This window comes from Pelobates fuscus, chromosome 9 (assembly GCF_036172605.1).
Source record: "Pelobates fuscus isolate aPelFus1 chromosome 9, aPelFus1.pri, whole genome shotgun sequence".
Lineage (NCBI taxonomy): Eukaryota > Metazoa > Chordata > Amphibia > Anura > Pelobatidae > Pelobates > Pelobates fuscus.
This window is the reverse complement of record NC_086325.1, coordinates 132,472,058-132,497,582: the sequence shown is the minus strand read 5'-3', so window position 1 is coordinate 132,497,582 and position 25,525 is coordinate 132,472,058. Positions and strand designations below refer to the sequence as shown.

At 42.3% G+C, this 25,525-nt stretch overlaps 1 protein-coding gene across 2 annotated transcripts in view; it reads right to left on the bottom strand.

Annotated features, from left to right (window-relative positions):
• Nucleotides 1-585: 585 nt before the first annotated feature.
• The window catches only part of NCS1 (neuronal calcium sensor 1), a 99,319-nt gene continuing 74,379 nt past the window's right edge, over nt 586-25,525 (bottom strand). For both annotated transcript variants that reach the window (XM_063432430.1, XM_063432431.1), the window contains 6 exons: nt 19,537-19,675; nt 11,052-11,130; nt 9,211-9,299; nt 8,921-8,998; nt 8,321-8,441; nt 586-1,122 (listed from right to left, as the gene is read on the bottom strand). In XM_063432430.1, the coding sequence (XP_063288500.1) occupies nt 8,343-8,441; nt 8,921-8,998; nt 9,211-9,299; nt 11,052-11,130; nt 19,537-19,675 (484 nt within the window). In that variant the 3' untranslated portion in view covers nt 586-1,122; nt 8,321-8,342. The remainder of the gene's footprint in view (nt 1,123-8,320; nt 8,442-8,920; nt 8,999-9,210; nt 9,300-11,051; nt 11,131-19,536; nt 19,676-25,525) is intronic.

Sequence of the window (25,525 nt, the reverse complement as noted above, 5' to 3'; positions counted from 1 at the left end):
ATCTCAATGTCTTCATCTGTCTCCATAACCGATTAAAAAAGCTTTTTCCAGCATGTGGATAGTGGAGCACTGCATTTTGCCACGCATGTGCTCTGCAATCCAGTGCTTTTCTATGAAAAGCATTGTATTGGATGAGATTGTGGGTGATGTCAACATGCTTGGTGACATCACAGGAGGCGGAGCTGGAGGCTGCAGCGGAAGAGTCCTGGTGCTAGAAATGGAGGTGAAGAATATTTATTTAAATTCATTTTTACAGGGCAAAGGATGGTGGACGGTGTACACAGTGCAGGAAAGAAGCCTACAGCCCAAAAATAATGCATGTTTTTTTTTTTTCTTCAGGACTTTTTTTGCCTGCTTTGTCAGGTGGATGTTCTGGCTAGATAAATAAAGGGTTTAAATACAATGCAGTTTTCCAACCAATATGAACACAGCATGTGACACACGACTACATAAAAAATAAATAAAAAGATATGCTATATATATATATGTATATATGTATAAAAAAATCACTTATTCACAATAAAAGCATAATTCTGCATCATGTAAAATGAACCAACCCATGGAGTGCCGTGCTCTGCAAGACAGATCCAGCCTAGTCCTTATCTCATCATTTCGGAGTACCTTTCTGTCTGTGGCTGGAATAGCCTCATTAGTCTTAAAGTCATCTTTGCAACCCTCTACTTTTTTTTTTTTAAATCCTCCTCCACTACCCAGGGAATAGTTCTCTTGAAGTGGTGGAAGAGCTGAAAAAAATGTCAGTATTTTTGATCCTTAAAATCCGGCATCCCGCAGTCCTTGAAGCAAGAGGGAAAGGGCTGGTTCCTCCTTCTCAATAAACAATCCTCTGCAAGTGCAAGAAAACACAAGAAGCTGCAGGTGGGAGATGGGACGTTGGAAGATTAAAGCGCGTCGGGTACCGTTAGGCACGGGCAGCTGTGAATACTCTTCGTGCTCATCGGATTCTGCCAGAGCTGGGAGGGGGATGGAAGTGAGTTGAGAAAGGAAGAGGCCAGGTTTGGACGGATGTCCGTTCCCAGCTCGATTTGGGAGTAAAGACAGGAGGTAAGCAAGCTGCGTTACTGGCATGGTCTGGTGGCACAGGACTGATTTTATCCAGGGCATCTAAAAAGACAAGAAAGAAGAAAAAGTTAGGGGTTATAAGTCAAACAAGAATTTTCTTTCTGACTAGATCAACAAGATACATGGCTGCACACTTCCTAATAAGAGAATCATATGCAGAGCTATTTAGAAGGGACTACCAAAATCAAAATTTACTATTAATAAACAAGTCTCATAATGCTTTGCCAGCATCAGTTTTCCAAACATCACTTTACTGGTTTTAATTTTGTATATGGAGCTAACAAATCAACATAGAAACACAGAATGTGACGGCAGATAAGAACCATTCGGCCCATCTAGTCTGCCCAATATTCTAAATACTTTCATTAGTCCCTGGCTTTATCTTATAGTTAGGATAGCCTTATGCCTATCCCACGCATGCTTAAACTCATTTACTGTGTTAACCTCTACCACTTCAGCTGTAAGGCTATTCCATGCATCCACTACCTTCTCAGTAAAGTAATGCTTCCTGATTTTATTTCTAAACCTTAGCCCCTCTAATTTAAGACCACGTCGTCTTGTTGTGGTAGTTTTTCTTCTTTTAAATATAGTCTCCTCCTTTACTGTGTTTATTCCCTTTATGTTTCTATCATATCCCCCCGTCTCGTCTTTCCTCCAAGCTATACATGTTAAGATCCTTTAACCTTTCCTAGGAAGTTTTATCCTGCAATCCATGAACCAGTTTAGTAGCCTTTCTCTGAACTCTCTCTAAGGTATCAATATCCTTCTGAAGATACGGTTTCCAGTACTGTGTACAATACTCCAAGTGAGGTCTAACCAGTGTTCTGTACAATGGCATGAGCACTTCCCTCTTTCTACTGCTAATACCTCTCCCTATACAACCATCAATGATACTGAAACATTGAAGAAAGGGCATAAGAAAAACGTTGCGTGAACGTTTCCAGCTAATTCTAATAATGAACATAGTTCTTCAGAAAAAGCGAGAGAACTGTATGTTAGACGAAGATAATATAATTTCTGACGTGTTCTCTGTTATCATATTAATCAGTTACACTGCCTTAAAATTTCATTTTGGGTTATTCACTATTTTTGGGGGGAGTCAGTAAGCTCATGTAACATTTTAAACTAGAAAATTTCGAAGTGGGGGGGGGCGGAGCTAGCGGCGCAGCGGAAAGGGCGCCATTTCCAGCAGCTCTGACTACCGGGTACGGAAAAACGGCTAAAAGACGCAAAAATATTCCTCACCTCGGAAAACGAGCGGCGGGCACATACTCCCGACAACCGGCTGATTCCACAGATGCCGTTTATGCTGAAATCGGGCACGAAACGCCGCGCCAAAGGTACTGGGGCCTACCATACACGCGAGCAGACCCTTAACAGGGAATTAACATTGTGGCTCGGGGCGAGCTTATACTCAGCCGACGCTGACTTCTACTCCCAGGAAGAAATGGGACGGAGGTCCCAAAAACCAGCCCAGAACAACCCCTTACCGCACAGGGACATAAGCAGCATGCTGCAGACTCCCACGCAACAGCGGACTCGAACCGCCACGGCAATCTCACCTGAGCAGTCGGAGAACGGAGACTCTGCACATAGCGCAGCCCAGGCTGCCACTGACAGCACGACCATGCAACCCGCCGAAGAGTCAACCCCGGCCACAAAACAGGACATTCAGGTTATGCTGACTGGCCTCCAGCGAAATCTCCAGCTCATGTGGCAGGCGGATTTAAAAGGACTAGCAACTGAAGTACAAGCGGTATCAGCCCGTACCCACGCTGCAGAACAAGAGGTGCGAGAGCTGCGCCAAGACCTCACATCCCTAAAAGACACAGTCACTCAGCTGCAAAATGCACAAGCCAATGTTAATAGACAACTAAATGTACTGGAGGACAGGGGCAAAAGAAAAAACATCAAAATAAGAGGTGTACCAGAAGAGGTACCACTGGACGAATTGCCCCACTACATAAGGCGCCTGGTGGCCTCCCTCCTACCAAATAAGCAAACCAAACACTTTACGTTCGATGGCGTGTAATGTATCGCTAAACCTCGACTAGCACCACAAGCAGCCCCACAAGACGTTATCCTGAGATGTCAGTCCCTCACGGACAAAATAGCTCTGATGACAGCAGTCAGAGGGAAAACACCGTATGACTTCTGGGCACACCGGCTTACATTTTTCCAGGACTTAATCAGGGATACCTTGCTGTGGCGAAAGAGCCTACAGCCAGTCATGTCCACCCTCCAAACAGCTGGCATTGCATACCGATGGGCGACTCCAAGAACACTATGGGTGACCAAAGGCAACAACCACTATAAGATTTCCTCCCTGGGGGACGCTCCAGCCCTAATGGCAACACTGGGGCTACCCAATGTCACCGCGGACATTCCTGCTGAACACCCTGAGACTGTACCATGAAACCGGTGGAAACTACATGCCCAGATTTAAGTTAACGGGAGCTTAGCTTCAGATTGCACTCTTACTGTTATACCAGTTATCTTATTTGATATTATTTGATGTTATTTTATAATGTTTATAGCCTAGACCCCAACTTACCAGTCGGCCTAGGCCAACAAGCCCCGAAGAGAAGAGGCGAATGCCCAGTACATAGAACTGACCTCTCCCCCCCACTCCCCCCAAATGCCCTGGGGTTAAAGGGCATAGTAACTACTGGAGCTCTTACCTTACTCACAAAGCATAGCAACAACCCTTATCAGCTGACACTATCAGCTTAGACCAGGGGACACACAGTCGACCAAGCTCCGTTATATGACTCGATTACACAGCGACGAACCAAGGACGCCCAGCCCATACATTGACGCCAAACCTAACAAACCTATTACCCCGTTGCAGGCTGGGAGCCCATAAGTTAATCCCCTATGCCAGTGTTAAACTACTACCCACCACCGTCACTAGAGGCACAGACAATATTTGCGCTATGACCGACCAGCCCAGTATATCCCCCCAAAAAGTGCAGATTATACTTCAGCCCGACGTACAGGTTGCCTGTTATGCAGAGGTAGCTTAGGCATATGCTAAGGTGGCATACTTATATATATGTCAAGATCGTATTGTTAATCTGAATGTTATATGGTTTGACTATCACTACTTGTAAAACTGGAGCCAAAACCACTAACGTTACGAAATTGTACAAAATGTTATAATTGTGCCTGCATACGCTGTTGGGGCTAAGGAGGCAATGTTGTTGGATCTTGCACAATGAAAATAAAGAATTAAAAAAAATAACAAAATTTCGAAGTAGGCTAGTCTGGCCTAAAATGTGTTAAATTGCCTTGTCAATTCTCCGCTATTCATACGCAGTGGGGTTTAGTCGCAAAATGGGGTGTTGTCAGGAACGTACAAAAGAATTGCATATTTAGGCCAAATTACCCGAGATGCATCAGAATCAGTTCTTCACAATTCTAGGTTTGCTGAATAAAACCTTTAATCGTTACCCTGCATTTTCTATTGCTTATTATCTCTGTATCACAGTGTTTTACCTCTAAATTTCTATCTACATTTAAACAAAATCAAGGATATCTAAAATCGTGTTTTAATGCACCACGTTCAGATGACAGTTCAATAGTACATGAATGCTCTGTAGTCATGCTGCTGGATGGAGAGCACCCCCTAGTGTCACTACAATCTTTGCATATTAGCCTCCCTCTGAGATATTCAGGGTAAAGCGGCTATTTTAGAGATTCAATAAAGTAATGTTAGTGAAACACAGTTGTTTTCAGCCTCCCAAGATTTTCTATTACCTAACAGACACAAAGATACTTTAGTTTAATCATGTCTCTGGGGCACACATCTGGACCTTGGGGAGAACACTGTTTTATGGTAGGATCTAAAAATTCAAGGAAATTGCAACTTTGTATAAAGCATTGAAAACCATCTATAACAGTAATGGAGAACATTTTTGAGCCAGAGTGCCAAAACCGCAATACAAACCAACTTTTTTCCTTCAAAGTGCCAACACGGCAATTAAACTCGACAATTATACACACTGACACTCACATATGCACATACACTCATAGATACACACATACTCACAGATACACAGACACTCACAGGTACGTAGACACTCACATATTTACACTGACACATACACATACACTCACATATATACACTGACACTCACAGACACACACACATACTGACAGACACACACACTCACTGACAAACACACACTCACTGACAGACACACACTCATACACATTTCCTCCAACACTCACAAATTAATATTATTATTTTTTTAATTTAACTCCACCCAGCCTCTGTGGGAGAACTGGACAGGCAGGCAGGGGGCGAACTGGCAGAGTAGGCAGCGAGAGAGTTTTGATCTTCCTGCTCAGCTCCCTCGCGCGCCGCTTAATGATGCTGGGAGCCAGTCTGACGTCATATTCCGGCTCCCGGCATCACTAAGCGGCGCGCGAGGGACCTGAGCATTAGGAGCTCAGACTACAGCACTCCCTCGCTGCCCAACCGCAAATCAAGCTGCCACCTGCCTCGGGGGTGCCCAAAGGCCAGCTCTTGGCAAATGCCTTGTTAGCCTCGTGTGAATACACTGCTGGGCACCCTACCGGCGACCTATGGCCGCGTGCCCACAGAGAGGACTCGGCATGCCAGTTGAGGCACACGTGCCATAGGTTCGCCATCACTGATCTATATAACATGTGTTGACCTATTCTCACGTGATGCTTGGCTTTGTTTTAAATGTTTATTAAACATTTAGCAAACTAAATTACAATTCAGTTCAATCCTGGCACAGCCAAGGCACACATTGCACTGTAAAAGGAATACAAACTTTGGGGGTTAGGTATAAGGAGTTATTCTATGGTAAACTTATAGAGGTGGGCCAGTTATTAGGTATTTGCCATTGGTTTCCATGCTGATCTCCATGCATGCATCTTTTAATAACTACTTACTTTACCCCAAAATTACTCTTTACAACTCTCAGTGTTTATTCTACTCCACTCTAACTGTGTTTTGAGCTAGGGGTAATGAGATTATGGGATGGGGTTAATGTAATTTGGGTGCAGAGGTAATGGAATTATGGGTTATGGCAATGTGATTGGGGCTGCTGTCATGGAATTATAGAAAGATTAATGTGATTGCAACAAGAGTTGATGGGATTATGTAATGGGGGATGGGATTGGGAGTGGGGGTTAATGGGATTATGGTATGGAGTAATGTTATCTCAGTATAGAGAGATACGATTATTTGATGGGTAATGTGGTTGTGGCTGGGGGGTATGGGATTACTCATTTTAATTGGGGTTGAGAGTGATCTCATTATCGGTAGGTGACAGATTAGGGGCAAGGGTAGTTAGGATTACTAGGGGAATGAGATTAACCAGGATTATGGGACAGTGGGTATTGATGGGATTGTGATGTTTGAGTGTGAAGCGATTTACTGGGCCTGGTATTTGAGTTTTGTTCAAGGCCTCGTAAAGCAAAGCCTGGTTGTATATAAACAACAACCTAATTTATATATATGGAAACAAAATGCCATATTCACTCAAATAAAACTTAAAGGGACACTATAGTGACCAGAACATTACAGCTTATTGTATTTGTTCTGGTGAGTATAATCATTCCCTTCAGGCTTTTTGCAGTAAACACTGTCTTTTGAGAGAAAATGTATTGTTTACATTACAGCCTAGTCTATTTCCACTGGCCACTCCTCAGATGGCTACTACTAGAGGTCCCATTCAGTGTCTCCTCCCTCTGCATGCAAAGTTGCTTTGAATCAATGCATTTCTATGATGAGATGCTGACTGGCCAGGGCTGTGTTTGGCTTGTGCTGATCTGCCTCCTTGACAGTCTCAGACAATCCAATGCATTCCTACGGGAAAGCATTGTGAGTGGCTGAGAACAGCACTTCTGATAATGTCAGCCAAGCAGGCAGATCAGCAAAGATTTTACTATATTTAGGGGGCAAGGGTAGGCTATGGGGGCTAGATGGTGATCTTAACACTATAGGATCAGGAATACATGTTTGTGTTCCTGACCCTATAGTGTTTCTTTAAGTCTGCATACAAAATCATATAGTAATATTGTGATAACGAATAAAGTAAAATACCAAAGCCGTCTAATATAGAGGTCCACATGGCTGTGTTAAGAGAAAGATCAATGTATACAATTACAGGTATTAACGTCAAATACGTTTATGGAGTCCTCAAAACAGAGAAACTCTGAATCACACTGAGTCACAGGCTTCCAGGTCATCTGGGGATCTATTAGCGTGTCCACTAAAAAAACAGTTTGTTTGTTTTTATTTCTTTTACCCTGTCACCTAAGAATATTTCTTTTTTTCTCTCATAATTTAATGCTTGAATGCACTGTACATGATAATGGACACTAATGGCAATGATAATTTTCCTAATTGCTCTGCCCAGCTTTTGCTAATTAACATTAGTCAGACAGTCCAAATGGCAATTACCAATGACTATTGACTGACTGAGCTATCTACAGGCCAAAACTCCACTTACAACACTTGTGATTGGTATCGAGTTAATTCATTTTTTATTTTATTTTTTAAAGTATGGGTTCCCAGGATTCCTAATAGTGAGGAATGGGCATATATCCTATCTTGCCCTGTATATTATGGCGGAGAAAGTGTAGAGGGAAAAACAGGCCATGTTTGCTGTCAGAGACGCAGATCTGTTTATTTTCGATCATCACAAAAACAACCAGTCTGACCTCTCCTGGCTGCCTGTGAGAGACCAAGCATGGAGTGGGGGGTTGATGGGGGAAGGGTATATAACGGAGAAACGAATACCCACACATTCAACTTCGTGTTTCCATCTTTCCATAGTTACATAGCTGAAAAGAGACTGGCGTCCATCAAGTTCAGCCTTCCTCACATATGTTTTTTGCTGTTGATCCAAAAGAAGGCAAAAAAAAAAACAGTTGGAAGTGCTTCCAATTTTGCAACAAACTAGGAAAAAAAATCCATCTTGACCCCAGAATGGCAGACAGAGGGGTCAAGAAGGAATTTGTTTCCTTCCCGTTTATGGAGTCTTGCAAGCTGATAACAATGTAAAAGTTACTGTGGGCCATGAGCTGGGCAGACCCTGATCCTTAAAACATTATTCACGCTTCATAAAAACATAATATAGTATTGTAAATGGTATGGATAGTATAAGGATCTTCATAATTTAAAAAAACAAACAAACCAAAACATACAAACTAAATTCTACAGGTTACAATCTATACAAGCTGGCCCCTAGGTACTTACACACAGCTGTGGCGAGTGATCCCTATACCAATCCGTCATATAGAGATAGTGCCTGCACAATTGAGGGGTCTGCTTTTGACCCTTCTTGGAACTCCTGAAGAGTCAACTTGCCATCTGAATTCTGTAATGATAAAGAAAGGGACAGAACATTTATAAAATTCATTGTACGAAAAATACTTCTAAAGTTATTCAATATTAAAGCGATCTGAAGATACTCAATGGGAATTATATTTTCTAACGTACAATGACCGTATCTTGTCGATGTTATTACAGGATAACTTCTGAAATTTATGTTGGCTGGCTGGCAAGAAAGCGTGGTTTACAGTAGGTTATGTGGCTTCCAGCTGCATATGCTCATATTGCCAGTGATTAATCTATTGCCCATGTAAAGCAGGTGAATCAGATAGCACAGTCACAAAGTAGCCATGACTGGCTTTACCATTCATTGTATGTGTGTGTTCATTGGAATAGCTATACCAAATCAGAAATGGGACAATGGGAGACATATGTTTGCCGGAGCACCACTGTGTGAAAAAGTCATTATGAGGGTCTGTGCATGAAAAGGGATGCCTGGAAAAAAAATGATTATAGCTTATTTACCTTGTCCATCATAGCAAAAATCCGATCAACTCGCTTCTCTGGGGTATTTTCTTCTTCTGGTAATTCAACCGTGTTCCCCTGCCAGAAAGAGACAATGGTTTAAAACTCCTTGTGACCCAGTGAACACAGATAGACAACCCCTGAATATCACAGTGATACATTTCATTAAATAAAGAGACAAACAACACAAATTAAATAAACCATTGAGGGAACCGCACAAAACTACAACGGTTGCCCTGAAAACAGGCAGAAATTTAGATCTCCTCTGTAACTGAGCAACCAACACTTACCACCATTTGATAAATTGCATCCACAATGTCCAGCATCTCGTTCCGTGTGATAAACCCATCATTGTCCAGGTCGTACAATTTAAAAGCCCCTGCATGAAGATAAAAAAGGAAGTTAGGACCAGAATCCCTTTACCCTCCAAGTGGTTGAGTAAAGTGCTAAATGTCGATCTTAAGGCTCTAATAAATGTATTAACAAGCGTATCCCCAAGCCATGACCAGCATGGATGGGTGTGCTTCAATCCTTCAGAGCCATAAAATGACTTCCATTATAGGCTTACCAGATATTGAAATAGATACATATATTTTACTTAATTCAATTTATCGGGCACATAATGCCACATAAATAGACTTATCGGATTCAACAAATAATAATTAAGTTGTTGATATATTTATTTTTCCTATATGCCTGACGGAAGCATTAGAAGCCAGAGGGTAAGTAATTAAAAAGAGCCCATACGTGTCATTATGACGCCCCCTTACACCTCCACCTGCCATGCCATAGGTGGGGGCATGTCTACTATACAGTGAGCAGCCAGCAAATGCTTACTGTAATGAAAAACTAGGGACTGAGCAGCTATTGCGTGACCAAAGGGTGGAGGATATATTAAATTAAAATAAAGAGAAAACAGGGGGAGGGGACCAAGTGTCACCCACCCACCCCAATAGGGTTGGCGGCTAATAACTGAATAAAAGGAGTGTTTGGACTATGTCCACATACCATTGTTTACCCCTCTAAAATTATGGCCAGGATACCCCATCCAGAGAGGCTAGGTGTCCTCAAGCACTTATCTGTCAATGAGTGAGTGTACATGAGGTCTTTATATAATTATTAGCCCACTACCTGCTGCCCATGGGTTAAGCCCAGTCGCAGGTTTTCCATTACGCGGAGCAGCTGCTGGCTGACCATTATTTAGTAGACATGCCCCCATTGTCAATGTGACCTCCATATTTGTATAACATGTTAGTCATGAACAAAATTCCATTAGTGTGCTTCCGATGCACATTTATCAACAATTTTATTTCAAATAGCTGACTTAAATACAGCTGAAATATGATTAATAAAAAAAAAGAGAGAGAAAGATGATAACCCTGGGTAACTGATGAGCAGCTATCTTAAAGGGACACTACAAGCACCAAAACAACTTTAGCTTAATAAAGCAGTTTTGGTGTATAGATCGCTTCCTGTAACGAGAGATCTAATGTTTACACTTCCTCTATTTTCAAATTCTGTTTAATTTAGAATTTCCTATCTATTGCTTTGTTAATAGTTTGCTGGACCTTGCAGGAGCCTAGTTTTAGTAAAACAAGTTCAATATACAGAGCAGGAGATACAAACTTTTAAAGTAAGTTAACATCTGATTGAAAATGAAACCATTTTGTTTTCATGCAGGCTGTGTCAGTCACAGCAAGGGGAGGTGTGACTAGGGCTGCATAAACAGAAACAAATGTGATTTAACGTCTAAATGACAGAGAATTGAGCAGTGGGACGTCAGAGGCATGATCTATACACAAAAATAGCTTCATTAAACTAAAGTTGTTTTGGTGACTATAGTGTCCCTTTAAGTGCTCTACTAAAACAGAAACTTTCATAAAACATTTATAGTCTTCCGCTCTTAAAATAAAAAATCCTAATTAATCACTCTCATTCAAAAAATAAAATGCTTTTTACATTTGTTGGCGTTTTCATATTTCTGCTTGTGCTGAAATGTATCACAATGACAACTGTGATAAAATATTTAAAGCTGCAGTTTCCAAATTTAACCCAATGAGCGTTGCATTGAGCCTTGTTTGCGTGCCCAGGATATCCTAACCAATTACTACTATATTACAGAATCACTTACAACGCAGTTTCTCATCGAGCGTTCCTCGGGAAGTAACTGACAGCGCCTGGATAAACTCAGCAAACTCAATACGTCCATCCTGCAATGACATCAAGTGTTGTATCACAAAAAATATTTTCAAAAATCAATGAAAATGTGACATATTTTAGGCAGATTTAAAAGCTGGAGTGTTACAATATTTCCATTTGATTATTTTGTACCATTATTTGCACTTTAGGTTGTCAATGATCTATTATTCAAATCTAAATAGTCTGGGGAAAAAGGCAAGCCAGAAGCAGCATTTTCCACGTACATCATTAAACTTTTTAATGGGTAATTACAGAAAGGATGAGACACACAATGGGAGCCACACAAAATTTTCAAATTTGATTGTACATGGTAGTAGAGCTTCCCTGCCAAGTCCATCTGCTCTGATAATGGTAAGCAGTTTTTGTTTTTTTGGATGTAATAATATATGAGCTTGTTTTTTGTTTTTTTATGTTTTTACAATGCTCTATTAATACCAGCTTCAAAACTTTGATGACTTTAATTATATAAATGTAGAAACTGGAAATGATTGATACATTTAAAACTACACCACCTCATGGTAATTTCACATATTTGGGCAAATTGCACGAAATGGCCCCAGGGTATCAGCTCCTTCAGAACCTACAGCCTTGGACTAAGAGTTTACTTTAAAGGGCTATTTTTCCTACGCTTGACAAAAATGTGAAGCTTTATCGAGCCCTTAGCCTTCACTAGCGACAACTAAGAGCAAAAGGGCTATGTCTATGTAGGGTCCTACAGTCTCCGCTATAGACATCACTGACAGTGGCTCATGGTAGATGAAGCATCAGGAGTTAAAAATGACCCCAAAGGTTGTTGTCGGAGCTTGATGGTGGAACAAAGCGGTCGCATGATAGAGAGGCTCCGTGGACAAACAACGGTACCTAACCATTTTCGGAGATATAAACTCCAAATCCAGAGACCCATCTGCCTGCAGTGACGATGGGAAGAAATACAAAGAAGCAGAAACCAGACCGACCCAAAAGAGGGGCCACTATAGGCGACTTATTCCGCCAGGCACAAGGCGCAAATGGACCCAAAATGGCCGCCGAGCTCGATGAATACTCCGATTCCTCGGGGGATTTCTACCCAGAGGAAGCAATCAGCAACTTACTCGCTGTGAAACCGCCACAGCCGAACAAGAACCCTGGCGACACGGAACCTGTAACTGCGTCACTGCTGAAAAATATGCTGGGTGACCTACAGAAGGCTCTACAGGCGGACGTAGCACAAATACGGGCGGACCTCACGGGCCTAGTAGGCCACATTGACGCCCGGAACTAACCTCCACACGACACTCACAAGAACTAGTGGAGCTCAGGCAAGAGATACAGGCGCTCAAACAACAACAGGCCAAAACAATCTGCCGATCCTCCACTAGCCGCAGCCAAGACCCAGTAGTGACTGTTCGTACGTTTAATGGTGACTATATTTACCCCTGTAATCGCAGGTTGTGACAGAAATGCGACTAAACACTTAAAGACACGAACCACTGTAACGCACAAAAGTTTAATATGCACAAGTTACCTGTTTCCTTATACTTTGATTATATGTTTTTTTTTTTCCTATCCTCAATGTAGACACACAATCTTAGGCCTCAGGGAGACTAAAACATAATGCATTCCTAGTCTCACATACCCGAGAACAGGGTACAAAATGTAGTCCCACCGCATCAGTTATACCCGCAACCACATAGCTCCCCTACAAAGACCAGGCCAATGAGAGCCCGTCCTCTCTCTCCCCCGCCAACCCCCCCAGGTAACAGGGGATTGTAATCCACATAGCAGACCACCAGCCACCTGATCCTCTCGTACATGCGTTCAACGCATAACATCCATAGGCGGACCAAGCACATCAGGCACAAAGAAAGCCACGCTCTCCATAGACATCTAACTACGTTACACTCCAGTGGCAAGAAGAGCACACACGCTATAGTTAAGCCAACCCATTATCTATTATCTAATATATGAACCAAGTTTGTGAATGTCTTCAGGGCCAACGCTAACTAAATATAAAATGTGTAGTGTATATGAAGCCATATTACGGACATTAGTTGAATGTTATTAATGCACTTGATACGGCTGTGGTGGCGTTTCAGGCTTGTTTGTCACCTTTGTGCACGTGAAAAATAAAGAATTAAAAAAAAAAATTACCCCAAAGAAGAAGATGACGGTGGTCGCAAGGGACAGCTTCAGGTAAGTGAAGCTCACCTTCCCCTGCACCCCGTGGCCACCACACTGCCAGAGGCAAAGTCACCATTGGCGGTCTTTGCAAAATACGCAAAGTCCCCAAGCGGTGACAGAGCCACTTTGAGAACCTGAAAAGGGTAAAAACTTCTATTTTATCATAATAATAACCTAATGGATTTATATATTTTCTTTCTTATGGAACCCCATTTGTTTGAATATACACTTTAAAAATGTTTAATGAAATTGGCAGCTGATTAATAAAGGTTATTATTACCCTACTAAACAAGTCAACCCTGTAGGTATTCAATATATTCTGTCTGTGCTTTAAAAATATTTAATGGATATTTAATTGTTGGCCGTACCCCTGAGCTGCGGGTAGGGGTCCTTAATTACAATAAGGGAGGACCTATTGTCCCCCCCCCCGACCCCCACCCACTAAAAAAGTAATCCATCTTCACCCAGCGAGGGCACCGCGCAGACTGAGCTCTGCATGGCAGGGAAAGGCTTATAAAGCCTTCCCACGCCCTGCAGTTAGGTTTAGAGCACTCTGATTGGTTGATTCCAAGTCTCTACATTTACCTGTCACAGCACTCTGATTGGTTAGCTTGAAATCCAACCAGAGTGCTCTGTGTAATTTTACACAGCATGGGAAAGTTCTTTGGAATTTGGAACTCATAGCAACACTCCCCCGTTTACTTTTATAGCCCCCACTCAGGTCAACAGCAAAAGACAAATGTGAGGAAGGCTGAACATGATGGACGCAAGTCTCTTTTCAGCTAACTATGTAACTCGCAGTGCACGGGTTAATAGATGTTCCACCATGGGGGCATTTGTTGGGGGGGGGGGGGGGGGGCTTTTTTACAACAGTGAGCAGAAACAGGCTGCTCACTGTTTAGTAGACATTCTCCTACTTACCCCATAGAGTGAGGGAGGACATGGGGGGCTAAGGAAGTGGAGGGGAGCACTGCTCCCTGCCGCTTCTATTTTTACATAGTACAAGGAGGGAGCTGCGAGGTCTTCGTTTATTCATTTGAAATTTCTATTAATTTATTCGGCTTAACGACGAATGATTGAATTGAAATTCCCGTTCGCATGCCCAAATGTTTAACTGGGCATGCGTGGGAATTTCACAGCGCTATCTAGTGTGTGACAGATGACGTGTCCCACAGGACTTCATCTACCCACACAAAGATAGCGAGCCCAGGACCTAGGTCCAGGCAGAAAATAAAGATTAAAACTAGGTAATATGGAGGGCTTAGGGGCATTTGGGGGTGACTAGGGGGACAATTAGATGTAGTGGAGTCGGGAGGGGGGTAAAAAAACAAAAACAAAAGGGATTCGGCCATGACAGTGCTGCTTTATTTGAGCGAGGGATGGGGCATTGTATTAATTTGAGGGAGAGAGGGGGCACTTTATTAATGTGGGGGAGGGAGGAGGCAGTGTATTAAATTGAGGGAGGGGGCACTCTATTTATATTTTTAATTTTTTTATTTTTGTTGTGCAAGTGAGTACAAGGCAGAATCAAACTCCACAGTGTATACTTATACATAAATGTAGATATATAGGTTAGACAGTGGCATGAAAGAGTCGCACATTTTATTTTATAGGAACATATTTAACTAGTCTGTCTGTGATGTCTCAGATTTGTGTAGCTTAGTTATCAAGATTAGTGAGATGATTTAAGGAAAATGGTTTTAGGAAAACAGGCATGTAGCACGTGAGAACTATTTCTAGTAGCATGGCAGTAGCTGGCATATTAATTATAACCTGTGTGAGAGCTGGACACACGTATTTGAGTGCAGAAATAAAATACTAGGCCTGCTAAGCTTTTTAAACATAAATATACGCATAGTAACAGGCTTATCAAATAGATAAAACATATGAAATAGAACTTTTATACCGCTGGGTATTTAGCAGATAATACTAGTGTAAACATTCTTTAAGTCCTGCTCTGTTGTCCAGTATGGAAGCTAAAATAGAGGTAGCTGAAAGTCTGCATCCAATACCCCTAGTGTGTTGGAACAGGTAGTCCATTCCTTGGCTCGGCATGGTGAGTATCGTGCTCGGGAACGTAGGGCACTGTGCGGATTGACGTTCCAACCCCTTGTCACGGAGAGTGAGCAATCATCTGATACCCCGAGTAATTGTCGAGAGAGTAGCCCATACAGCAGGAGCTCATGCGAGGCACGACTTGTCAGCTCGCTGGCTTGGTTCCGCCCCTCAGGGGGGCACTCTATTAATTTGAGGGAGGGGGCACTGTATTAATTTGGGGGATGGAGGGGGCCAGTGTGTTAAATTGAGGGGAGGGCAGTGCAGAGTGGTGGTGGTTGTGGGGGGGTCAGTGTGTTAAATTGGGGGAAGTGCAGTGTATTAATTTAAGAGAGGGAAGGGGCAGTGTATTAACCTGGGGGAGGGAAGGGGCCAGTGTATTAAATTGTGGAGTGGTGGCAGTGTATTAATGGGAGGGAGGGTGCAGTGTATTAATTTGGGGAAGTCAGGGGGCCATTGTATTAAATTGGGGAAGGTGGCCGTGTATTTATTTGAGGGAAGGCCAGTGTTTTAGAGTGGTGGGGGGCAGTGTGTTAAATTGGGGGGAGGGAGGGCAGTGTATTAAAGTAGAGTGGTGGGAGTGGGGGGCAGTCTATCCAATTAGAGTGGAGGGAGGAGGGGCAGTGTATTAGATTAAAGGGCAATGTATTCGATTGGGTGAAGGGGGCAGTGGATGGTGGAGTGGATGAGTGGAGGAAGGAGGGGCAGTGTGTTGGATTTGGGGTCAATGTATTAGAGTGGGAGGAGGGGCAGTGTGTTAGATTGGGTCTGCATGGAGGCGCTGAATGCTCCCCATAGAGATGCTGTTTGGCCGCACAGCTTTTTGCTACACGTGCACAATAGCCTCCCAATGCTTTCCTATGGGAAAGCATTGGATTGGCTGAGATCATCAAGTTTGATGATCTCAGCCAAAGTGAAGAACACACTCATAGGACTTCAAAATAAACAAAATAACGTCATTTGTTTTTTTTTACAGCTGTGCAACAGAATACATCATTTCAATCCCATTACCAAACTTTTCTCAATATGTCAAGGTAGTTGGTTTGAAACGCTGGTTATATGCAAATGCATTTCTTAAAATAAATTCGCTCTTTTGTTTATTTTGAAGCCTTACAAGCGTGAGGATGTCCACTGTCAGTTAGGCCACTTTTTTATGATTTACTTTTCTAAATAAACCTACGTTTCTATGTTAACTAAAGTTTATTTATTTTTGCGGCCCACATAAACGTAAACCTTGTTTATTTGGCCCGTCTTAGCCTTTGAGTTTGACATGCTTGGATTACATAAATATGATTATATGTTAAATCCAGCCTTTTCTTGCTGGTATTAAAATGCAAATCTGCATGGTGCATTGTTTAAACTGTAGAGTGTCGCTACTAAGTACAGAGATGCTATAAAACTGTGTACCTTAGCTCTACCACAATTTAAATATTCGAAATAAACCAAATAGAAATCATTTGCATAAATTAATAGAAGCAGTTAGATACTAACATTAACTTGCACGAGTGATTTGAATTGCTTCTTACAAGGGGTTAAGGTCCATTTTTATTGATTTTATATCAGTTAATTTTAACCCCTAGTTTCTCGTGTCATTACAATGAGTCCCCATGGGTAGGGAAAGGCATATCGTATTCATCAAGCCCCATATGTCTGAAAACTATAGCGTCACTGCTTTCTACAGTACAATTTAGACAACTGGAAGACTAATTTAAGAATATGACAACATTATTTTAATGTTAATCATTGCAAGAATGGGTCAGTGATCTAATTTTGCAGTTAAAAATATGTGTTGAATAGCTAATGTCGCGTACATAATTTGGGCCCCTGTCAAAAAAAAAAAAAAGGTTAAAAACCACTGATCTATATAATGCGTTAAAATATGATATTAAATTAGCTCTGGAGCATCCCTTTAATAATGCATTTAAAATGACAACCTAGTAGTGTTAGCTTGTTTTAACCATCTGAGCCTCATAGGGTACAGACAGGTTATCTTCTGTAAATTAAAGAGTTTAAACCCAGTTAAGTGTAATAATGTAGCAGTATACATATATTTTATTATAGATCTTCATTTATGGTATAATACAACTTTATAAGAAATTACAGAACAAAGACGGAGATTTAAATTATTCCAAAACAGCCTTGGGCCAGTACATCATTTTACTGCACAGTGGAAGAGGGAGAAAATATTCAGTGAGATTTCATTCCTGGTCTCATAGCGACGAGGTTTAATAAGGAGAACCCAGGAGTGCTTGTCGTGAAGCGAGGCGTGGGTACGTAGAGAGCAAGCACCCTCTCATGGGAGAATAGGGAGAAGATAATGGAATGACGGGAGTCAAAAGCTCTTAGGATTGACACAAAGATTCTGCAGAATATAATTGAAGGCAGTAAACTAAATGGGGTGTGAAGCTACAGAAAACAGGCTTCTGGGCAGAGCAGATGGGACCCACTGTGCGTTTTGTTTCATTCTCACTGACAAAAGTAAACCTGGTTCAGTTTTCTGATCATTTTGATGCCAGGGACTGGAAACCTTCTGAGATCGAGATTTTGCAGCATGACAGACAGGTGATATTCCGTGCCTGTTAGAATTATATTGGTACCTCCATGTTCTTATATCGAACCCTGAAAATTAGATATCATTTCTTCTGTGTGATACGATTAAGAGGTCTAAAAGATGAATGCCAACCCTTGTCTGCAACCAGATTGAAGATAAGGGTACTGCGTTATTGGGGTGATTCAGTAAAGTGTGAAATGTTAAAAATTCAACATGAATTCAAATAGATTTTATGCCACTACAATGGAATTGATAAAAACATCTCCAAATTTGTTCTCAGTTTGGCTCTTGGCATAGATTTCAAATTCACTTAGTGTATCCAAACACACACACACACACATATATATATATATATATATATATATATATATATATATATATATATATATATATATTATGAATATATGTGTGCATATGACTATGTATACGCATTACGCATAGCTTGGTGGAGTGACTGGTATGTTACACATGTAGCTGCATGGCTGACAAGGGCTGATGATATCTAGCTTGATAAAGACCTGAATAGGTCGAAACGTTGCAATAAATCTGCCTGGAGACAATCACAGTGAGTGCCTGGGATTTTTTCTATTTTCTAATGGCTGATGATATGTGATGTATTTGTGATTGATTGTCAAGCTACTAACGTTTGGCTCAGTCTGTTATGTATATTGGATAGTGTTTTATGAGGAAGATGTATATATTATTATTATTTATAAAGCCCCGACAAATTCTGCAGCGCTGTACAATAGGTGAACTAACAGACACGTATTTGTAACCAGACGAGTTGGACGCACAGGAACAGAGGGATTGAGCCCCCTGCACAATTAGCTTACATGCTAGTGGGAGTGGGGTACAATGACACAAAGGGTAACGGTAGGGTAGAAAGGTAGGCTGTTAGGATAGTATTAACTGAGGGCTTAGTGTTTTGTTTTGATGACAGTTGCCGGAGAGGAATCAGGGTGCTGGGAGGGAAAGCTGTTCACAGTTTAATTGATACGCTTTCCTAAGTTTTCAAAGCGTTTTTGAAGCAGTGGAGATTGGGTGAAAGTCTAACAGAGAGGGGAAGGGCGTTCCATAGGAATGGTGCAGCCCTAGCGAAGTCTTTAAGGTGAGCATCAGAGGTAGGCGTACGAACAGAGGTTAGACGTAGGTCTTCGGCAGAGCATAGGGGCCTAGATGGGACATATTTGTGTATTAGTGAGGATAAGTAGGTCGGAGCAGCATTGTGTAAAGATTTGTAAGCAAGTACCAGGATCTTAAATTGAGTCCTATATCTTACGGGAAGTCAATGTAGGGACTGACAGAGGAATACATCCAGCACAAAACACTGCCAATCAGTCAGTACACAATACCCTGCCCACTGCTCGTAAAGTACATTTGTCATTCTCTAGTATCTAAGTTATTTATTCGTCTCAGGACATAACATGAACAGTTGTTTTTTTTGTTTGTTTTTTTTCATTTGAGTTGCCGACAAGCAGAGAAGCATATAAGGTAAAGTAGTTCCTACATTAACACAACAATAAGGAGAAAGCAAAACACAGAAAAAAACAAAACAAAAAACAGAATTCATTTAACAAGGAAAACTTGACAGATCTACTTTAAAAAGGAGAAAAACACTCTTATACTAGAGGAAGATTTAATGATGACTTACTTTATTTTCGTCAAAAACATTAAAAACAAATGTTGCAAATTTTGTGGGATCTCCGAAAGGGAAGAACTGCTTATAAATTTTCTGGAACCCTGCAGCGTCCAGCTGTCCACTGGGACAGTCTTTAATGAAGCCTTTATACCTGCAACAAGAGACAACATGGGTTAGACTGCAAATTATACAGACCAAGAATCAACCAAATGTCATGCATTAAAACCTAACCAGGGACACATAGAGGCAGAGATACAGGCAGAGATACAGGCTCTCAACTGTGGCACTACCCCTCAGTAGCACGTAAACAAAAAAGAAAAATGTATTAATAGTATAACACACTATCAGAGTTATGCACTAAAATCAGAATTCAGAGTGAATTCAATAGGAATTTAAAATTCTAGGTAAAAATAGCCGAACTGGAAACATTCTCGAATTCATCTATGCCTCCAATTTGGCTACTTTGCCCTTAAATTTGAAATTTACTTTGAGTTCACTTTGCAGAACAACTCTGTACATGTCAATATGCTCTTAACTAGGCCAGTTTTGTTTCACTGCAAAAATACCCATTTACATCTAAAAATAACGTGTCTCCACTGATCCAAATATTCTTCAAACCACTAAACTTCTGTCCACCATCCCATTGATGGTTCTCCCCCCTTGGAGATCTAAGCTGGTCAGGGCTCAGTATATGGTCAGGAAATGGTCCAATACAAATAAAAGCCAATGCCACAGCACAGCCACCCATAACTTCCATTCACTTGCATAGAAACCTCTTTGGCTACGGTATGTTTTCTATTGCAGGAACATTAAGATTGCGCATGCACGACATCATAAGAGCTTCTATAAAGCAATGGAATGAACTTGAATGGCTGTATATATTAGTCACTTTCTGGTTAAAGTGGGAGTGTCTAGAGTCACACCTGCTGCAAACATGCAATGTAACGCTAAATAGGAGGAGTTTGCCTGTTTTTTTTCTCTCTCTCTTTTTTTTTAGAATCTTTAATACGTTAAACTTTGCTACAAAAAAAAAAAAATCTCTGACAGGCACGCTCTCATCCACAGACAATATCAGTAGCATCAGTGCTTTGTATAAAATTGAGATCAGTGGCGAATCCTGTATAAATGTCTCAATCAATGACTAATAATAATTTGCTGAAACTTGAATTAAATTGATAACTAACAGCACTGGTAGACAGAGCTTCGGTGACATGCTTCCATTCGGTCCTTCTAAATATTGTCAAACCATGTTCACGTAGTTTGACGAAAACATTAGGAATCCCTGGGCATTTAATCCATTGTCTGTCCAAGTTCTTGAGAGGCTCAGAGTGCTGAGTTATAACACAAAACCACCACAGCAGAACTGGCACTGGATCAGGGAGAGACTGTACCTATCATTCCCTAACACCATAGCCACTACAATACTGCCAGACACAGGAATCGTTACATTTGTAAAAATGGGGGGAACATTTTTTTGTTGCAGTGCCAACATATTTAGAAGAGCTTTACAAAAAGAGAAAGTGGATACATGAAAGTCAAGAAGGCCCTGCTCAAACAAGCTGCTAATATATGAGGATTTGAGGTAGGCAGATGTATATCGTTAGACGTCTTGCCTGGGTTTCCAAGTTCTAAGACTCTAACTAGCCGATATAAAGGACATCATGAGAGTCGGACTACTGCTGAAGCAAATCAATATTAAAACAAAGTACTAAATCTACACTGCTACCTCACAGTAGGAAAAGTGAAGGTTAAAGTTTTATAAAAAAATAAGCCTGCTTTTATTGACTAGAATCTTGTGCCATTTATCTTCTTTTTTTCCTTAAAGCCAGCGTACAGTAAAGCATAAATGTTAGTTCAAACCCCACGAGTTCATAGCCAACAAGTGATTTAAGTCTGTGTCACACTTGTCCTTTCAGGTATTTTCCATATCTGAGAATCAAATCAATTTAATTCTTTAAGGTTACCACTTTGTACTTTTAAATGATGATATTGCCATTAATTGATTGAATTACTTCTTTAAATACAATCGAATGCCATGAAATATTACCATTCGCAATGTTTAAAAATGATATTTTCAACTTATTTTCTTGGCAGTGACATTTTGCCAAGTGATTCAGGAGCTATATTCTCAGATAAAAAAAGAAAAAGTAACAATTGTCTTCCTCAACAAATCTAGATCTGCACGTAAGTAAAATAATAAACTTATCCTAAAAGTTCAACTCCTTGCATAATCTACATTGGCAACTTTGACACATCCTGGAAAATTTGAAAACAAGGTAATGATAAAGTAGCACTTTTATTGAAAGAAGTAATATAAATAAATACACATGGCATTACACTAACAAAAGTCCTTGCATATGCTGAGGTAGTTCCAATATCATGTACAAAATAGTATCAAGTGTGTAAAATAACACAGTATCCAAAGAAAAAATATATAAATATTGGGTGATTGAACTACTGTTCAGAGGAGAGACCACCTAAAAAGACTACCCAGAAAACGGTAAGTGCCGCATTGGACGCGTTTCGCACCACACCGGGTGCTTTATTAACCTCGACAGATCCCCATTCTTGATCTTGATGAGGGCAGGACAAAATGCAGTCCTGGGCCAAAGCATGCAAACTGGAACTGGACTTATGAGCGAAAAGAAAGCAAGATCCCACTCATTTGTATTCTAAGGTTATAGACAAGAAAAGGGTCCATAACTCCCAGCTATGGGTGGTGTGAAGTAGCATCTCTTGGAAACCAATTAACATGGGGGAATTTCAACACACTTGGACATTTTGTCCATGAGCTCACTTTGGGTTATCGTATGGTGGTACCATGAGCAGCGTTTGGAACTCTACAAATTGAGATCATTGAACTAGGCGAACATCTAGTGTGAACACAGTTACTTTCAAAAATGGAGTGAGGAGTGTGAACTAGGTATACCAGAAGGATTGATTGAAATCAGTGCAATATGATGTTTGATTCTTTCTTTGAATGTCCACAGGATAAGTCGAGACACAGTACAGATATTTCACACAAGCGTAATTTTTACATTACAAAACTATTTTAAGTGTCGGAGAAGCTTTTGTTTGAATACATGAAATGAAATCTCTTGTCAAGACTAGCCTAACGTAAAACACAAACACAAGGTACACAGTACAGAAGAACGTATCGGCCCTTAGACTTGACGGACTAGTGCCTACGAAACGGAATATCTATACGTAGACAAAGAGTAAACCAGAAACAGGCTGATGTTTGTTTTTTTTGTAAATCATATTTTATTGTGTGTTTAGTTTTTTCAAGAGAAGATAGAGAATAAAAGGAGCACGCAGGATCCAGGAAGGTTATTAGCGATTCAACAACTTACATGTGTTAAGGTTTAGCTTTATACAATGAAAATATTTCAGGCATAGCAGAAATCAACTGGTTAACCATGCTAAGTATAATAAAATTAAATAAAATAAAATAGCCCCTGGGTGTGCATTTATCAGTTGTAGGTGGTGGCATTTTTGAGAGAGGGTATTTGATCAGCTCATTTTGGGGTTATCAGCTATCGCAAATGTATATGATCCAGGGCTGTTTGAGTCCAATTTTGGTTAATTTGCATGGTGGTATCCCCATCAAGAGTTGATGGGGTTAAAGGAATATAAAATGAAAGGAGGTGAAGAGAAGGGAAGGAGTGAAAGTAGGCATGAGAGGGAGATGATGAGATGTAGGGGGATTTGGGAGTGGCAGGTGTCTGTGAAGAGAGAAGGGAAGCGAGATCATCTATCTGTGGACCCCACTCCAGTCACTCATTGCTAGGCGGCCCGACAGTAGCATTGCCCCCATCGTTCTCCATCCAGTCTGATATATATATATATATATAAACCATGGTCGCGGGGGCGTGGCTTGGAGGTCCGCGAAGATGGCAGCATAAACTGTGAGCTCCCCGCCGGCCTAGCTATCAACCTCACCGACCGCACTATCTAGCGCCAAAAATGGGGAAAACACAGCGCGCATCGTGCACCCAAAGACCCGTGAAGCGATACCTCGTGACACCGGCGGACTTAGACCAGGCCTCAAACGACTCCACGTCCTCCGGTTTCTCCCGCCCGCGATCCCCGCAAGGTGATCACCCACCACCAATCTCCCAAGCCTCCCTACCTGAAATAATGTCCATTTTACAGCAACTGCCCACGAAAGCAGATCTGAAGACCGCAAACGCGGAACTCCACGCGTCCATTACCACTGAGCTGCACGCAATGCGAGAGGAAATACAAGGCCTCAGCCAAAAAGTGACTCAGCTAGAAGCAGACAGTAACCACATGTCTGCGGTTCAAGCAGCCACCACAGACAGACTGCAATCCCATACTAAGGTACTGCAACAAATGGCACTTCACATTGAGGACTTGGATAACAGGGGTAGGAGACAAAACATCCGTATCAGAGGGGTGCCTGAGGAGCTGGATAAGAAAAGCCCGATCCAAGATACCTTGCTGGACTTATTTAACAAATTGCTGACGCGACCACTCCAGACACCCATAAACTTTGTACGAGCGCACCGCGCCCTGAGGCCTCCGGGCCCCCCAGACGGACCACCCCATGACATTATTTGCTGTCTGGAAAGCTTTCCACTGAAGGAGGAAATCCTCCGCAAAGCCAGGGGCACAGATAAAATATTACTGGAAAACTCAGAAGTCCACCTGTTTCCTGACCTGTCCCCAGCCATGCTATCATTCAGAAGAGCACTGAAACCCCTTATAAGGCAGCTACAAGCGGCTCACATGAGGTACCGCTGGTGCTTTCCCACGGGCCTACAGGTTGCAACTCCCAACGGCCCCTTTATGGTCCTAGGAGAAGAAGATGCCCAGGCGCTGCAAAGAGAGTTGCACCTTTCGCCGGAAACCCTGACATGGCCGAGCCCGCTTAATTTCTACGCCTTCGCCCCCAGATCGCAGGACACGGGCCCCCGCCCTCAGAGACTTCGACCCCCTCGTACACAAACGACCAGACCGGTGGGGACACCCAACTGAAACCCGCTCCATCCCCGAGAAGTTACATCCTCGGAACCGCCACTTTGACATCACTAGCAGATTGTGAACTGTAATACTCTCAGCGGAAATCCCTCGGCGCTCCGCCGCCATTGTGAACATTGACAATAATTTTGCCACAGCAAGTATTATGGGAGCTGCGGCTCCACCCTGGGCATGTGGGGAAATTCAGGTCTTGATGGGGCCGCCCTGGGGAGAGGAAGGGGTCCTGAACCCACACTTTCATAGAGGGGATGGGGACCCATGAAGGGCCTAGGCCCGGGAGGTAAACGAAAGGAGTAATACACCCCACAGCCCCATTGCCAGGCCCCCTCACTCTAACACTCAAGGGCCCGCTGTCTTAATTGAGATTGGTACACTAGGCTGGGGTGGGAGGGGAAATCTAGTACGGGGAATGGAGGGGGGAGGGCGACAGAAGCCCGGGAGGGGGGAGGGACGCGGCACAGTAGGCCAGACGACCTGCACGGTTCAGCCGTATGGGGGAGGGGGGGAGGGGGGAAATGTTGAAATGTTTTGTGTTATGGCTACTACAACTGCTACTGTTATTATTGTTATTACATGGTGAAGTTGACATATATGCTGAATTTCGTATAGATTATGCCGTAAGTCGGGGAGACGGTGGATCCTAACTGGGTGGAGCCCTGAGAGGTCACAGTGGTCTGTGACGACCGTTTTGAGAGCGCACTTGGCCCCCTGGGCCCTACTCACTTGGGATTCCCGGAACTCCTTCGACTGCCCTACTGGAGTGAGCGACAAGAATCAGGTGAGCGGTCCCCCTCCGCCCTCTAACGGTCGGGGGGGTTCCAGCCCCCCGACGCTCTTTTCCGATACCGCTGGTTACAGCGATTCTGTACAGACTCGACGACTGTGACTGTGACTCACGACCCCTGACCTTTTCCCTCCCCGTCTGCCCTATACCTTCCTATATCCCCCCCCCATCCCACTTTACCGCTTGCCCGCCGGACGGACAAGTTTGCGCTAC